Source organism: Aphis gossypii, chromosome 3, assembly GCF_020184175.1.
Source record: "Aphis gossypii isolate Hap1 chromosome 3, ASM2018417v2, whole genome shotgun sequence".
NCBI lineage: Eukaryota > Metazoa > Arthropoda > Insecta > Hemiptera > Aphididae > Aphis > Aphis gossypii.
This window is the reverse complement of record NC_065532.1, coordinates 12382541-12399796: the sequence shown is the minus strand read 5'-3', so window position 1 is coordinate 12399796 and position 17256 is coordinate 12382541. Positions and strand designations below refer to the sequence as shown.

General features: G+C 26.6%; 3 protein-coding genes across 3 annotated transcripts in view; 2 read left to right on the top strand and 1 right to left on the bottom strand.

Moving 5' to 3' along the window:
* Nucleotides 1-1623: 1623 nt before the first annotated feature.
* LOC114123500 (uncharacterized) lies at nucleotides 1624-8672 on the top strand. The gene is made up of 7 exons (XM_027986509.2): nucleotides 1624-2075; nucleotides 3665-3800; nucleotides 4772-4938; nucleotides 5844-5952; nucleotides 6788-6925; nucleotides 7025-7140; nucleotides 8337-8672. The coding sequence occupies exons 1-7, from the start codon at nucleotides 1872-1874 to the stop codon at nucleotides 8553-8555; spliced, it is 1089 nt and encodes a 362-aa protein (XP_027842310.2). The 5' UTR covers nucleotides 1624-1871; the 3' UTR covers nucleotides 8556-8672.
* A 1479-nt stretch (nucleotides 8673-10151) lies between these two features.
* LOC114123526 (ralA-binding protein 1) lies at nucleotides 10152-14009 on the bottom strand. Its single transcript, XM_027986543.2, has 10 exons — nucleotides 13559-14009; nucleotides 13390-13468; nucleotides 12676-12896; nucleotides 12487-12603; nucleotides 12019-12163; nucleotides 11794-11959; nucleotides 11184-11736; nucleotides 10947-11097; nucleotides 10750-10825; nucleotides 10152-10694 (listed from the first exon to the last, which is right to left on the bottom strand). Exons 1-10 carry the CDS (start codon nucleotides 13638-13640, stop codon nucleotides 10587-10589), a joined length of 1698 nt encoding a protein of 565 aa, XP_027842344.2. The 5' UTR covers nucleotides 13641-14009; the 3' UTR covers nucleotides 10152-10586.
* A 165-nt stretch (nucleotides 14010-14174) lies between these two features.
* LOC114123516 (leishmanolysin-like peptidase) overlaps nucleotides 14175-17256 on the top strand; it is a 64457-nt gene continuing 61375 nt past the window's right edge. Inside the window, exon 1 of the mRNA XM_027986532.2 lies at nucleotides 14175-14548. Within this exon, the coding sequence (XP_027842333.1) occupies nucleotides 14429-14548 (120 nt within the window). The 5' untranslated portion in view covers nucleotides 14175-14428. The remainder of the gene's footprint in view (nucleotides 14549-17256) is intronic.

The following is a 17256-nucleotide window of genomic DNA, read 5'->3' as shown; positions in this document are numbered from 1 at the left end:
CGAGACGAAAAAAATACTCGCAGGGTAAAAAACCTCAAATTATATAGAACGCTATTATACAGAGTGATTCGCCAATCATGCACATCTCCAATTTATTCTTTAGTAATGAATAGGGGACGGATTTATAAGTAATAAAAACACAAAAATATGTACAGTACATAAATATATATATAGAAGTATAATTTATAAGATATGTACTAAAAGCATCAAATATGTGGGGAAATTAATTTTTATTTTTATTTTTGTATAAGTACGGTGCATCTATGGAAAAAAAATACATTAAATATAATTATAAAAAATATCAAAATGACGTACTGCATTGAATATAATTACAATTTGTTTTAAATTATTAAAAGTTAAATGCCACTTCCATGAGGTCTAAAAATATTTTTAAAACGGCTGAACGATCGTTCCACATCAACCAATGTAATATGCAAGTTAATTATAAAATAAATAGGCGATGGATATGATTATTTGTAATTTTTAGTATATCTTATTCTATTAATATAATTAATCTATCAACATCATATTATAACGAGTAAAAATTATCTGAATATAATAAATAATAATAGATCTAATGTAAAACTATTACTATTTATCCGTATTCCTTAGTACCTTATATACATTATTTAATAACTCAGAAACTTCTAGTATGAACAATATTTTAAATAATCGTTTGCTTAACAATTTACAGTATAAAAGATTGGTTTCAATTTTTTTAAAAAAAAACAAGTTTTTATTGTCCCAGAAGTACAGAATACTTCTTAAATGATATAAAAAAAAATCTTAGTAATTGAAAATATGGTCTTTATTCTTTATAAGTATCTAGATACCTACAACTTTTAAAAATCAGAATTTTATTAAATTCATTATTAACGGAATAAATGAAAATGATCATACTTCGAGAATCGTTCTGTATTCCTGTAAGTCCTCCTATATTTCAACTGTTCAACGAATCGTAGCGAATTGTTCGCATATTATTGGTGTGATGTCACATGTCTGCATATTGTATACCTACATATTATTATATACGATACCCAAATACAGGGTAATTCATCAAGCATTCTCATATCTATTTTAGCTTTAAATTATGCATTTATTCAAATTCCCATGTTTGGAATTTTTAAGTAAATTAAGGTAAACTTTAAGACCATATTTTAAAATACTTATATGCTTTATGTTATTTGAGAAGTGTTCTGTAGGTACCAATACAAATTTATTTTATCAAATGAAAATAATGGTTTTTTACTTTGAATTGATGAGATGATGATATTTTTAAAATGTTAAAATATCTAAAATTTAAATTTAAAAAAGAACAATTGGTTTCAAAGGTATCAATCTGTATAATATACTTCTATATAAATAACAGTCTCTAATTTGGTGTGTATAATTTGTACATTATAGACAGTTATTATATCCGTTTAAAAATGTCCAGTAAAAATTAAGGTGTTTATGGGGTAAACAATCTGCGTACTTAAAAAAATACAGTCTTATATTATATATATTATTTACATATATGTTATATATCTAATGAAAAATTTAAAAAATGTAAATTTGATTAAATGCTTAATTAAAAAAATGCATTACGATAGGTTGACCGCGTTCGATGAATCACTCCGTATATAATAATTATTATACTTTTCAGAGCTAACTGCCTTTACTTACACATAGCATGTATACATTTTAGCCATATAGGTTTAATGGGTATATATACATATAATAGTTCAGAGTGCGCTTGAAACACGAAAAACGGTGTGTGTAGCTGCTAGTGCACGCGTTCACGTCGTTCAACGTAGTCGCTTATTATTGGTGTCGTTTCGATTGTTGTTGTTATTATTATTATTAATTTTCATTTTTTTTTTTTTTTTGACATGATGAGTAACAACATCAAGTTGTCGGGCAGCAGTGGCGGTGGCGGTGGCAGTAAACACGTACGATCGCATAGCCTGAAAAGCTTTCCAGCAGTGGCCGTAGCGGTTATCGATAATAAGAAACAGTCGGACAACGGTGTCGTGGTGGCTACCGGGAGCGATCCACTGCAAACAACTGTGAAAATGACATCGACGTGGAAACAGGTGTTTATTTTAGATTCTCCAATATAGTACGATAATTGTATAACAGATTGATAACAACAGTAAATCACGATCGTCTGAATATTTATGAGTTGGTAATTTATGGCTTTAAATCGTAGGTTATTGTTATAATGTGTAAGACAGAGTGTAATACACACTATTATAGATTATATATCTTTAAATATATTACTATGTCCAGTAGGTGTCAATGTAATTTAAAAAATTTTAAATTTCTAACATGTAGGTGCTACTTTACTATAGGTGGGTATTAAAAATTATTTTGAAAAACATAAATCATGGCATTATGAAAATATTGTTGAAAGTATTAAAATAATATACATATATATTATATATATGTATATAACGAGAGAAATTAAATGTTGAACCTATTGTAAAATGCCATTTATTGTTCGTTGTATTTATACTAACATATAAATTATATAATTTTTATATTAATTTATAAATATAAATATTATTTTTACAAAAAAAAAAAAAACAATCGTGGAAATCGCTGTAAAGTTGGTGCTGAAGAGTGACTCGCCAACAAAAATGTCACCGTAATGGATGAAAATTTCAAATGAATTTGAATACAATGATAAATCATAACAATTTATGTACGATGAAAAATTTGTTCTTAGTAGAAGTCGTCAATAATTCTATATTTCTGCCGTTAGTGTCTATAAGAATAACATAATATTAATAATTTTTAACATATTACTAAATAATTTATTATACAAAAATAGTATTATACTCAGTGTAGGTATGTATAATATAACTTATAAGTAATAACCTTCGAAACATTATAGTTGCATTAATAGCATAGTGAAAATAGATCATATTATATACCTATTTGAATTGAGGGTCATTAATACCCATAAAATAATGTTCTGGCTAAATGAATCAGATTAACCATGTCTGAAATCATTAAAAACTTATTAACATTAAGATACGACTTTACAAAAACAGGCATTATTATTTTATTTATAAATTATTTAAAAAATATAGATTACAAGTGAACTGAATCAATACCTACAATATTATCTATCATAATAATATAATACGAGTAAAGTATATAACTAAAGATTGGATTAAAATTATGCAATTTATTTACATGTATGTTATTGAAATATAACGCATTAATCGAAAAAGAATTCACTCAAATGAGCCTTTTGAAATCAATATTTATAAATAATTTCTAAAATATGTACAATATGCTTGTAAATTGTATTTTATTTTATTTCTTTGGTACTCAACCAATTCAATAGCTCGTCAACCTGATACAACTCATCGAAACGTAACTTACAACAGGCTTTGACCTTATTTATGTATTCTGCACCTTTTTAATAATTATCTAATTGTCCGTTACCTTTAGTCTATACTCGAATTAACTTAATTGGATAAATAGTTCACAAAAAGTGGAAAATCAATAAGTGTAACATGTATAATATATACATATATAATATTTTTTGATTACTTGATTATTAAATTAAAATAAATTTTAATCTAGTTTAATTGTTTTTACAAAATTTTTATTCAGAATTGGTTTTATTTATTTTATCCATAGTAAATCAAAACAAATATTAAATGTTAAGGCATGTGATCGAACTAGAGATCGAACTAAACAACTATTACGGAGAACGATGTCGTGGAAAAGTAATACGATCATAATGCAGCCCGAAGAACGCAAGCCAGACGAGTCATCGAGTACATTGGAAATACATGTATGGGGTATGTTATGTAATAAATAATATTTTTTTTTTTATGAAAAGACCTTCGACTTTTTTTTTGGTCTATTATTATAATGTTCGAATTGTTTGACACACGTGTAAAACTGATACTTTATTCGTAAATAACTAAAAAGTATATATAATAACAACTGCCAAGTTGTCATTTTTTATAATATATAAATATATAATATACAAGAGGTATAAGAAAATGTTAATAATATTAAATCGGACATCAATCAGTATATCGACTATAGAGTTGTTAATATGCGTAAAAGCATATTATTATAAGTTCTGTATAATTTATTATTTAATTAAACCATTGTTTAATTTAAGTCTTCGATAACTAGATGTCCAGATACTATTTAAAATATATGAATTTATTTCAGCTAAAATATTCTTATTTATATTTGTAATCTAAAAAAAAAAAAAAAATCAACAAATTAAATAAATAAGGTGATATTTTTATAAATTATAAAAATAAATAGTTGCACTAAAAAAATACGACGTTATCTAATGTTTTCTGTAATATTGAAGTGTGACGAGTGCATATATACATGGTCAACATTTGGAAAAGTGGTGGTTACAACCCTAAAAAAATAAATATATATATATATATGTAATATTGACATATAGCTTCGAAGTTATTATTTTTAGTATTTCACTAAAAAGGTTTGAACGCGTCAGCTAATTGAAAAAAAAAATATTTAAATGTCCTAAAAATTTCCGTGTGTTAAGAATATATTTATAGTTCGTCGAATGGTGGGGGAGGGGGAGTAACGAACTCGTATAGTTGTGTCAACAAGTGCTCACTGCCAATATTTTTTAAGTCATAAAAATATAAGTACATTTTACCATTGATTATAGATACTAGTAATTATATAAATAACTAGGAAGAGTATAATATAAGTAACAAAATAATAGTATCTGAATTCAATATGGCATTACCTTTTATTTGTGTTTACATTTTTATAGCTTCTTGGATGAAACGTTACGCTAGCGAAGATGAATCAAAAACATTGGACATTCCATTTAAACTATCGCCACTACAAGAGGAAAAGTTATTGATTTTTTTTAAATATTATTTAGACGGCGATTGCGACGGATTCGTATTTGAACACGATTTCCATCAGTTTGCAGAGGTAATTAATTGTATATACATATATGTATGTATTATGACTGTTTTAGATGATTAATTGCATTCTATTTTAGTTAATTAATTAGAAGTTAACTGTTTACCCTATAGTCCAGGTTATGAACATTAATAATTAATAATTATCAATAATACCTATTCAATTTACTTTTAGTAAATTAAAAAAATAATCTGTGTCTGATCAAATATTTCCTTTAGCTACCTTATAATTTAGTTAATATTTTAGATTTGGAGTGATAAACGTATTGATTATACGATGATGTGTGTGTGTGGTTTTTTTTGTGTCTGTATACACCGTAACTTGTCGAAATAATGCTTTAATTTAAAAATTCAGGGGTAGTTACCGGTGGCAGATTGAATATCTTTGTTGCATTATATAGAGATCAAAAGTAAGAAGTTTCCAGCAGTTTTCAAAAAAATCGGAGAAAAACCACAAACAAGTGATGGAAAACGAGAATTTTTATGCAAAATCAGCTTTCGACAAAATCGATTTTTTTTTCATTATTTTAACTCAAAAACGAATCACTGAAAGTACTTGAATTTTTCACCAAATGTTTATGATAGCGTTAACTATATATTGATTAATCTATTATCCTAGGCTGACAAATCACCTTCGTTCAGAATCATTTTTCGTACCTATACAATGATACCTATTGTTGCATTCAAATATAACACATCCATTTATAGTGACCTATACTCTATACCAGAGATCCACTCTATACCTACGGTACAACAGTGCGTTACTACCCACTTGACTATTCTTTTTTAATAATATTATTATTGTGTTTTTAGCATTTAAAATTTTAATTATGAATAAATCTACATGACCTTTTATGTAAAGTTAATAATCAAAACTTACTTATACCTATTATTATTATTATTTATAAAATATAGAAATTAAGACGCTTTGCTGATTGGTCACCGAATAGTGATGAATATATAATATTAAAACAAGTTTTAACAGAATTAATTCAAGTATTCATTCAATGTGAAAGCGGCCAAAGTAAGCATGAAACCAAAATTATCTTTATTTATTTATTCACATTGTTATGTAAGTAATAAATAAAACGCATAGAACAAAAAATTTTTTTTTCAAAAATATCAAATATAATGTTATGTATCTCACCTGACTCTCTCATTATCATTGTTAAAAGTATTTTGTATACCAACTAACATATAATAAACATTAAAAAAATGAATATTTTTACACTTCTTAAATTTTTTTTTAACTATAAGTATTAAACGGTAGACAGTTTAAATATAAAAACGGGGTGTTGGAAAAAAGCATTTAAGCACCAAATTATAATATGTAACTAGAACTCTAAAATTATAAGACTATTAATATTATAATAATGTATGTATAGTAGGTAAATAATATCAAACAAGATGGTGTATAATAAAAGTGTTCATCGTTTGTAAAATGTAACAAGGACTAGGTGGGTCCATTGGGTCATGTAGAAATAAATTAAATAGAATGATAATATGGATCCCTTGAGAAACATTGTAAGTCTATGTTAATATATATACACCATACATTATATTTTAAGTATTAATCATATTTGGGTCAGAGAGTGTTAAATATAATATAGAGTGCCTCAAGGCACTCTAATATAATATATTAACGTCAGTTTTATAATTTGTTAGTTCTAAATTCAGTGTATAAATTGCTTATGTAAACTTAATTGTTGATATTTACTTTAGTAGATCGAATATTTGAAAATAATAGTTTTCAAAAATATTATTAGCCTTGTTAAATTATAAGTCATTTAATTATGTACAAAGTACCTATGTACCTATTAATTATTATACACATACTCGAATTTTGTAATTATTTCTAGATGTTGCGTTTACTAGTTTATCAACAGACGACTGGCTTAAAATATGGTGTCAAACGTTAAGCAGGTGTACAGTAGCTTCAGACATGCCATTGTGGCTGAAATATTTTCAGAGCATATTATATAAGTCTTTGGATTCAGGTTATTATGATCATTGTAGTATTCTTAATATTTAAAAAATAATAATAAAAATTAAATATTATTACACACGTACACATAATACGAATTCAATTTAAACAGGTAAAGGTGAAATAGAAAAAGCAAATTTACAAAGATTCTATTGTACGTTTCTCGATTCAAACTGTGAGGAAGCTAAGCAAGGTGTGATCGACATAATATACGATTCATTAACGTCAGTAAGTTGTTTACGTCACTAGAAATAGGGTTGACAGATTTTAGATGTACTAAAATTTTTACTGCGGGCCACAGAAGTGTCAGAAGCGGGACACAAGTCTTATTAATTATTATTGTACAGTTTTCACTGTTGTCTCTATATATCCAAAGACCAAAAGTGTATTTATAGATGGTGATTAAATTTTAATTTGATTTATAAGTTCTACGGAATCAGAACTCCCTAGCTTTATGTTTACTTATTTATACCATTTTTCCAATTTGTTGACTATTATTTTTAGCATTGTAATTGTTTAAATTTTTATTCATATAACAACCCTGTTAGGTATTCATTTTCTATTCAAAAGAAAAATATTATTCCGAAAATGTATACATTTTAAGTATAAAAAGTACAAATATCTAGTATTGAACAAATATAAACAGTCAATATTATTCTTATTAGCGCTTAAAGTTTAATTAAGTTGAATTGAGTGGCAGTGATACCCGGAAAGCCGGAAAAATGTTGGTGCACGATATTCCACCAATCTAAACTTAATAAAATGCTCACAAATAATTACACTTTAACTTTCATTTGTTTGTTATACGTTACCTACTACATATTACTTAGTTGAATACTTGAATATTAGATACATTTCAAAGTACAAAAATAGTGATGTGAAATTCTGGCTTCTTAAATGTGTTTAAAATCTCCCGTCAGAGACTATAAATTAGTATCCAGCCCAGTAGATATATTAGTAGTGGTAAAAAAACATCAAGGAGTAATATGTGTTTAAAAATATATCATTACATACGAGACTTGTTGAATCAAAAAAAGGCTTGGATTTAAACTTTAAACAAAGTAAAATAATTGAATTGTTAACACTCATATTATGCATACTATTATTACTTATTACAAAAATACAAAAATTAATGAAAAGAAATAAATGATATCAAGAATTTTTCACCTCTTCCTACCCACCATTTATAAGTACCTACGTGTTTGAATTGATCAAGAAAAGGATATCAGTCTAATAAAAATGTCTATCTTCAACTATGCATAGATATTTAAAGGAATTAACTAAATCCCAAGGGGAGACTAAATATTTCTTATTTCATTTTATGAAAAAAATATTTCATAACTATCACGTTTATTAGACATCGGATAAGTAATTTTTATTTAAACCTAATTAGGTATTATTGTTTTATTTATTTTTTCCTTTAGAATGGAGACTTCAAGTTGGATCGTGATACTTGGAGCCAATGTTTTGCAAACTGGTTACTGGGCACCAAACCTAATGGATGTGGTCAATGGTTATTTGGAAAGTGTGGCCCAACGCCTGAGTTCTTTCCTATCGATTATTCTGCTATGAATTCGACGGTCGATACAAGGGATACTTATTCACATAAGAGGCGGAGCGATAGACATTCCATTGTGGTCTAAAGAAAACAGTAATAATCAATAGGTACCTACTCATTTTTGTTGCCATGTGGATAATGTGCTAAACAGTCCATTAGTGTATATTTTGTATAAAAGAAAATATATAAACATCTTACCGTTTTCACGTTTCTAAATGATTCCGTTATTTAATTTCCTCTAGTTCCCGAATAAATAAAAGTGAAAAACTAAATGTTGCACCTATGGTAAAGAGAGGTGGGAAAGTAAGATTTCTAATATTCTACCTAAATCCTCAATCAGTATAACAACTAATCTCATTTATAGTAAATGTTAATTATTCGTAAAAATATCTCAACAAGTATATCTATTATCTATACATTCTATATTTACCTATTAAAAGACATTTAAGACTTAATTTTAGGTAGAGATACCTTAAGAGTTATAATATTATGACTGTAATTTAAATCAAATAGCTATAGTTAGTTTGTCTTGTCGAAGATTTTTCGAAAATTTGAATAAAAACAAACAAAATTGAAAAACTAACACATAGGTACCATTTACAATATTCATTATTTATAGCTAGGACTGCAGCTAGGGACACGAAATTTTAGTTCGTGTCCAGGAGGTGTACATATTTTATACATTATTATATGCTATTAAAGGGCAAATGCGTGCAAACAGATACCTATAACACTAGTTTCTATAGAAGTTACACAGATTCATTGTGTTTGTGTTTGGGGATGTCGATGTGTCATAGAGTCATAGGCTACTTTTTTTACCTGAAGTCAACTTATATAGGATTCACATATGAATTTTGTCTTTAAAATATGAAAATTTAATTTTTCTTTGCTATTATTGGTTGTTTATATGAAAGAAAAATAAAAAATAGCTATTAGGTACCTATTTATTCATACTTTAGAACATTATGTATGAATACTATTAAATAGGTAACTGGTATATGGTATTATTAAATACAATCTTAAGTTTATTAATCATTTTAATAAGTATAACCGTATGTGTATTTGTAAAGTGTAAAAAAAAATATTGGTTAAGGCATATTATATACTGCATGTCTGTACTTACTACCTAGTATAGTAACTAGCTAACTAAATAGAAACTAAAAACCTATATTTAACTAAAAAATAAGAGAAAATTAAATAATTTTATAACAAAAAATATTACCCAAAAGCTACAATAATAATTTAATAGACGGACAGTACTCAGAAGTGACTTACTAAACAGAAAAAACTAGAAGTACCCAGTGCATTTTTACAGAACCTACAATTTTTTATGTTTTTCTTCTTGGATACTATAAATTGTATATTTAATAACTATGTTTATTATTGATAGTTATTTAACTAATTTGTTGCTAGAGTTAATGCAATAGTTTGATAGACTTACCAGAATTTATTCAGTGATTTTTCTGTTATCTTTATTAAAAAAAATTCATTTTTTCTTTGTTTCTTCAGTAACAACTTCATACAATCCCCATTTGAAATAACTTAATCAGACCTAATAATAACCTTATCAGAATAAAATACTTTTTTATTTATAATATAATATAAGCTATGATTAGTTGTAGAATATGTTTGTATACATATTTTTACAGTTATTTTGTGGTTTAACATTAAATTAAAAAAGTTAAATGACACACATTTATTTAGTTATGTTTAATTTTTATAATTTTAACTGGTCATTAGTAACACCTTAAAAACAATTATTGTTTACTAAATATAATAATAAATATATAATAACAATTCTATAAAATGTAAAATAAATTTACTCAACTGTAATTTATAGTTATAAGTAATTCAAAACAACTAAATAAATAATAAGTCTATACAATTATAAAAATATTAATTTTGTATATAAATATCCGGAAAAAAGTTTTACATTAAAAATGTTCACATAAATATTATTTATAATAGAAACAATTTTAATCATTTTATTAACATTTTAAATATGTAATGATGGCAATCAAAAGTTTTAGTCATAGTATAAAAAAATATCATCATATTAGGGTATAAACTAAAAAATAAAAATAAAAATAAGTTATGAAATTTCAGTAATTGCATTTTACAAAACTGAAATATGTTTACGTTTTGCTAATTTTATTTGTATTTTTAAATCAAGTATGGCCTCTCGTTCTTCTTCTATACTTTTTAACAAGTTCATTTTCTGGAACTGATAATTAGACAAATTAGTAAATTATTTATTAACACTCAAAATGTTTTCTTACTTGTAGCATTTTATATTCACTCAACAATGGACTGTTCGCAACTGTTGTTTCATCAATTGGATACATAAAATATTCTCTGTAAACAGTTTATTAAAGAAATATATAAAAATCTTATTTTAATATATTTAATTAAATATTATGCATATTTAGGTATTCAGCATTATGCTGAAAACCAGTTACATGCCAAATATAAATACCTAGCATTGACATTTTTTCCAACTGATGCCAACTTAGTATGCAATTTATCAATTTCACATTTTTCTTGAACTATATAGTCTTTTAAGTTTGCAATGAGTGACATTAATTCTTCAGATTCATATTGTAAGACTAATTCTTCATTATCACTATCTAAAAGTTAATTCTTATGATTACAACAAACATTGTATTTATCTATAAATAAAATTATAAGATTAATAGTACATTTTTTATATTACCTGAAGTGGTTGTTTGTATCTCTTCATCAACTAATGAACTCTCACAGTTTGAAATATTAATAGTATCACTTGTTATTGATACTACCTCAGCTTTGACAGATACACTGTTGTTAGAGTTTTGTCTGTCTAGTACTGTTTGAGTTCCAACTTCTTCAAACTTTCCATTCATCTGATCTTCTACTTTGGTCTTTTCTTTTGAAACTTTGTGGTTATCTTTTTCCAATACCTTAAGTTTTCTTTTCAATTGTGTAATGATTCTTTGTACATCCCACAACTCTTCTTCTTTAGTTTTACATACAAAACCAGCATTCATTTCACGGTGAATATAACCAAGAAGTGATTCTTGTTTTTTTAATTCAATGGTCATTTCTTCTCTACCTGATGGTAAGTAAGGGCTTGCACATCTTAAAGGCGGTATATATTTGTGTAAAATAGCAGAAGGAAACAAGTCATTTTTTTTTGTTACAAGGAATGAAAATAAAGTTTGGGACATTTGAAGAACAGGACAGAGGACACAGCCAAAGTTTGTAGTATTCATTTTAGTATATTTTTCCTAATAACAAATAAATAAATTAAAATTAAGTTATTGAATACTATGTCATTAACTTACGTTTTCTATGATACTGGTAAAATGAACTATTAACCATGTGAGTGTATGCTTATTGCATAGTGGAAGTTCTGAAATTAACAACTTTGCCAATTCAATATTTTGTGTTTCGGCAGCATCTTCAAATTTTGATAAAAGGTCCGGTGTCAATATAGGATCGGGAAGTTCTCTATGCATTTGTTTTAAAATCATAATTTTTTATAATACATATAATTAAAAACACAATACCTTAAATATTGTTTCAATAGACTCGTAACAACAGCTAAATCATAATCAGTCAAATTGACAGATTGCCGTCTATTATATTGAATTTTAAGGCTTTGTACTTTCGATTTCACACCAGGCACTTTATACACACCATCAGTACATAAACCTAAAATTTAAAAAAATTATAAATATAGCAATTTTCCCATTTATAACATGCTAGGAGCAAATACAAAATTGATAGTTTTGTTTTAGTATTCTTTAAAAATTGTAGTTAGAAAATATACCAACTTAGTTTACATATAGAAATATTTTATAGATTTTAAATTTTTGTTTTTGAATAGGTACCTATGATTTAAAGTTTTGGTAGAAAATTAAGTGTAAAGGCATAAATATAATTTTTTTAAATTATTTCTTCAAGAATTTTGTATATTTAGTAGGCAGGAAGGTAAGAATTGTGATAATGTAAAAAATAAAATTATAGATACTCACCATGCATTTGTACATAGTCGATACAATTTCTCAGAACTAATGGTAAGTGTATATCGTCATGGCATGGATTTCGTTCAAATGATATTTCTAATGGAACTCCAAAAACAGGTTGATTTTCTATACATGAAAACAGTTGATAGATGTTTTTAATATTTATTTATTTTTGAAATAATTTATCATTTTAATTACCATATAAAGAACCAATGTCTATAACATCTTTTCCATCAGAGCCTTTCTGTTTCTTTTTTTCTTTTATTTTACTTTTGAGTTTATCTTTCTTTTTATCCTTTTCCCCATCTTTTTTCTTTTCTTTAGGTATGTCTTTAGAATCTTTATCTTTGAGTTTCTCATGCTTTTCTTTTTTTGTAGGAAATTTAAATGGTTTTATTTTTTTTATTTTTGAAGGACTTCTGTAAAATATTAATTTTAAAACTTTACACAGGTACTTTAATTATTATACTATTATTCATTTAATGATTTAATGTGCATAAGTGTGAACAGACATCAGTGGCAGGGTAGTCATACATAATACATTGATACTTAACATTAACAATAAATTTACTACTATAGTGCTACTAGTAAAGAACTTGAAATATTGAATTTTTTATATGCAGTTATATTGTGTATACAATTATAGTTGTTCAAAAAAAAAAAAAATTATCATATTTTAAATTTGCAAATAAAATATTGTTACATGACAAATTAAAAATATATACATTATTCTACAAGTTACTGTTGATTATGCATGAAAACATGAATTACAGCTAAATTTATTTTTAAGGTTTTTAAACTTTTAAATGAGTCATTAGAGAATATCCCTAGAATGGCAAAAATATAAAGATAGTAGTGATTTATGTCTCGTAATTCCATTACTTTCTACCACAAGTATATAACCATACTAACTTTGCATCAGGTTCTTCTTCTGGAGAGCTTTCACCTTCCAGCGCTGCATAACCACGGTCTTTTTTCTCTTTTCGTTTACCTATATACATTCACGTTATAACATTAATGCAGGATAGGTACCCAACTTAAATCATCCTAGCATCGAAGATATTTTAATAGTTTCCATTACCGTCAGAGTCTTTGTGTCCGATTTCCGTGGACGTATACAAGCCTGGGAAATCTTTTTCTACGTCCGGGCTATCAAAATCCATAGCTCCTCCTAAAGTGATGTATTGTACTCTTAAAGTAAATGCATGCAGACTGCAGGGGGTCAGGCAAATTGCGACTTCTTAAAATATGGCGAACGGTAGATAAATACTGAGTAAAAAGTACTGACTAAAATGTTCTAAGGTACAGATATCAGATATTAGGCAATACACAGTAGACGGTCGTTGAGTAGACACTATGAAAAAAAAAATAGTCAATACACTAATACAGGCGAATACCGGAATACGGCAGACTTATTGTAGAATACAGATGATTGTGTTATCAACTGCCTACTAGTAGTAGTTGTAGCCGTATAATATTATTTTATTCTCTGATACTATTTTTTACGACAACTTTATCATAACAACAACGACAACAACAACAACAATAAAAGTAACAACGAAGATAAGACGTGATGAGTCACCGCGGTTGCTCGGATCTAATATTATGAGGGAGTGGGGACATCATTCCGTCACGCACTTCATGCCCTACCACCTTACCACCGTGCCTGTTCGACAGCCGGCAGGTAGGAATTTACACTATCCGTACTCGCGGGCCGCGGCTGATATTCTCCCGTCGTAGTATCGCAGTCTTCGCGTTGTGTACGGTGTTCAGTGTCTTATCAGTTGTCGTTCGCGTGCGGTCTGTCGTTCACAAAATCGACTCTTCCTCTGACGACGACGTGCTATTAACGAAAATATTATAAATCTGTTTGACGACGACGTTAATCGTACTTGTCAAATGTTCTCTACGAGTGCTGTTTAGGTTTTTATTTTTCATACCAGTGGCTGATATGCCAGTCAAAGTAAAATGGAAAACCGTTTACGCGGCGGTGCTGGTGTTGACTGTCCAACTGGTCACCGGTATGTTCGAACAGAGACACTGCAATCATTTGTACCCCAAACCAGACGAGGTAAGAGCCAATAAGTATTAAAGTTCATAATCATTCGGGTAGTGGCTAGTGTTCTTTGTATAACGCGGTTAATTATGACGGTAACTGATTTAAATATTATGCACTCCCCGAAGGCATATATCGGTTGAAAAACTGTAAATAAAACCTTTCGATTACGCTGTTTTCGTTTTATAAGTTTTAATAACGGCCTAACTAGACGCCAGAATCATACATATTGTCCATATTAAGTAAGGTAAATGAATTCCCATTAAATTCTTAGTAAGAACAGTATAATCATTATTTTGAATCCTATATTATGATAGTATTGACTGAAAGATAGGTAGTTTATTATTGTTTAGAGAGGTAGGTAATTCTATCTGATTCAAAAAAACACAAAACCATAATATTTTCTATTTAGTACCACTAGTACTATCGTATAACATAGGTAATAGAAATATTTCTTTTCAATCACAAAATTACCAAAATATTGTCGCTATACACTGTTTTTGATAACTGGCAATGGTAGTTTATTATTTAATCGAATATTTTTTTTTCTCTTCTAAAACCTACAATAATTGATATATTTATGGATTGTGCACTATGAATTAATTTTAGTAATAAATACCTACCCAACTATGCTTTAAAATTGAAATTTATTACTGTATTTATATAATATCTAAATTAGGTAGATATTATGATCTATGTGTTATTAGATTATTATGTATAGTTAAATTGGGGATTAAATATAATTCAGTTTAAATAAATACAATAACTGAATAATGTAGTGTAATTTATTGCATAATAGTATATTAATATTATAATAACTTGTATACAAGTTAAATGTAATGTAAATTTGTTTATAATATGGTATTTGTAGGTAAAAGGTATATTTATTCTTTATGGAATATATCAGTAACAAAAATACGTCTAAAACAAAAAATATTGAACAATTTGATTATAATTTTTTATTTTTAATCAATTCATATACTATTAAAGTTATACTCGCTACTTAGTTTATTTTGAGTCAAAAACAAGCTTATAAAATACCTACTTTTTTTAAATTTACTATTTAATTATTATCAATAATTTATTGGATTCACGAAAAGTTATAAAAATATTTATTTATAAATATTCAGTACTTGATGATATCATAAAAATTATAATAGATGTAAGTATAATTTTCGTAAAATTTATAATTATTGAGAAATTCAAATCTTCGTTTTATATTAGTATACTCTGGCAATCTTTATCATCCTTAAGAACAATTTATAATAATATATTAATTTATTTTAGTTATTTTTAAGTTAAACACGTATCTATTACTATAAACTAGGAAGTAGATATTTGAAACTCTGGATAAAACGTTTAATTTTGACTATGTGTAATTAACTTTCCTTGTATTGACGTATTAAATTTAAAAGTATTTTAATTAAAATGCAGTTTTGTGTTATTGTCATTTTTTGTGGTCACCCATAGTTTTCAAGAATTTCGCACAAGGTTAACTGGGTAACTAATGATGTAATTATTTAGTATTACTAAATAAAAAAATTCAGGTCAAATCTCCGTTTAATATTATTTTATCGAATATCGGATATGATTAAAACATTTATAAAACCGTATGATAGTCGTCAGACTTGTTTTTAAAAATACGATATAAAGAAACATAAGATGAGTCTTTTCATAAGGAATAATTTAAAAGATAAAAATCTATTATTATGAATACAATGAGATATAGCAAAATATGATTTTTACTGATGTTTACTTTAAGCGTAGGTACCTAAATAATTTGAATTGTTTATAAACAATAAAACGTAAATTATTAAAAGTATGATCTATAATTGTAATGTATAGATGTTATAACAATGTACATAATATGTTTTGAATACCTAAAAAAATTGAATTATCTGAAATCATTAACTCACAAGTCAGCGATTGTTGAGGTCGTTGTGGAAGTAATAGTTTTTCTGGTACAGTTGCAATGGTGCTACTTGAGATTTTTTTAACAAGGGTTCAAGAATTTAATCAGGCCATTTTTTTTACCACTTATTTCATCAAAGCAAATACATAAATATATAAAATGTTTGTTATGTGTGTAAGATACATGTTAGAAGTTGAAGAGTGTAGATGTACTTTTAAAAAATTCAACGAATAATATGTTCGATATAAAATTATTTACGATCATTTGACGTTCTATTATAAATATAATATAGGGTATAATATACGTATCTGTATTTTTTATTTTTGTACTGATTATATTTTATACGTAACTCGTATAGTTTCATTATCTATTATTTATAGGTAATAAATTATTTAAATAATATATTGTTTCAACAGCTTATAAATATGTCTTCTATTTTAGTTATCTGTTTATTGGTATTTTTGGAAAATGCTTTTGGGATTTAAAAGTGGTTATAATGTATAGGTTTAGATATTTTGTAATGAGCTCCTTCGGTTTAATTTTGGATATTATAAATGTAGTTTTTGTGTTGGTTAATGATTATCCATGTTGATAGGTAGGGTTCTTGTCATTGTGTAGTTGTTTATTTCACACGAATCAAGAAACTTTAAGGTATTTTGAAAAATTTTTTTTTGAAGTATTTGTAATTTTTATTTTCATTGGAGAAGCGGTAGCCTATACATATAATTGGCAATTGGCATGTATAACTTCAGTAGTTTTTGCGTACAAAAACTTTAGGGGCATAGTGTAATGCTCATTTATGAATTTAAAG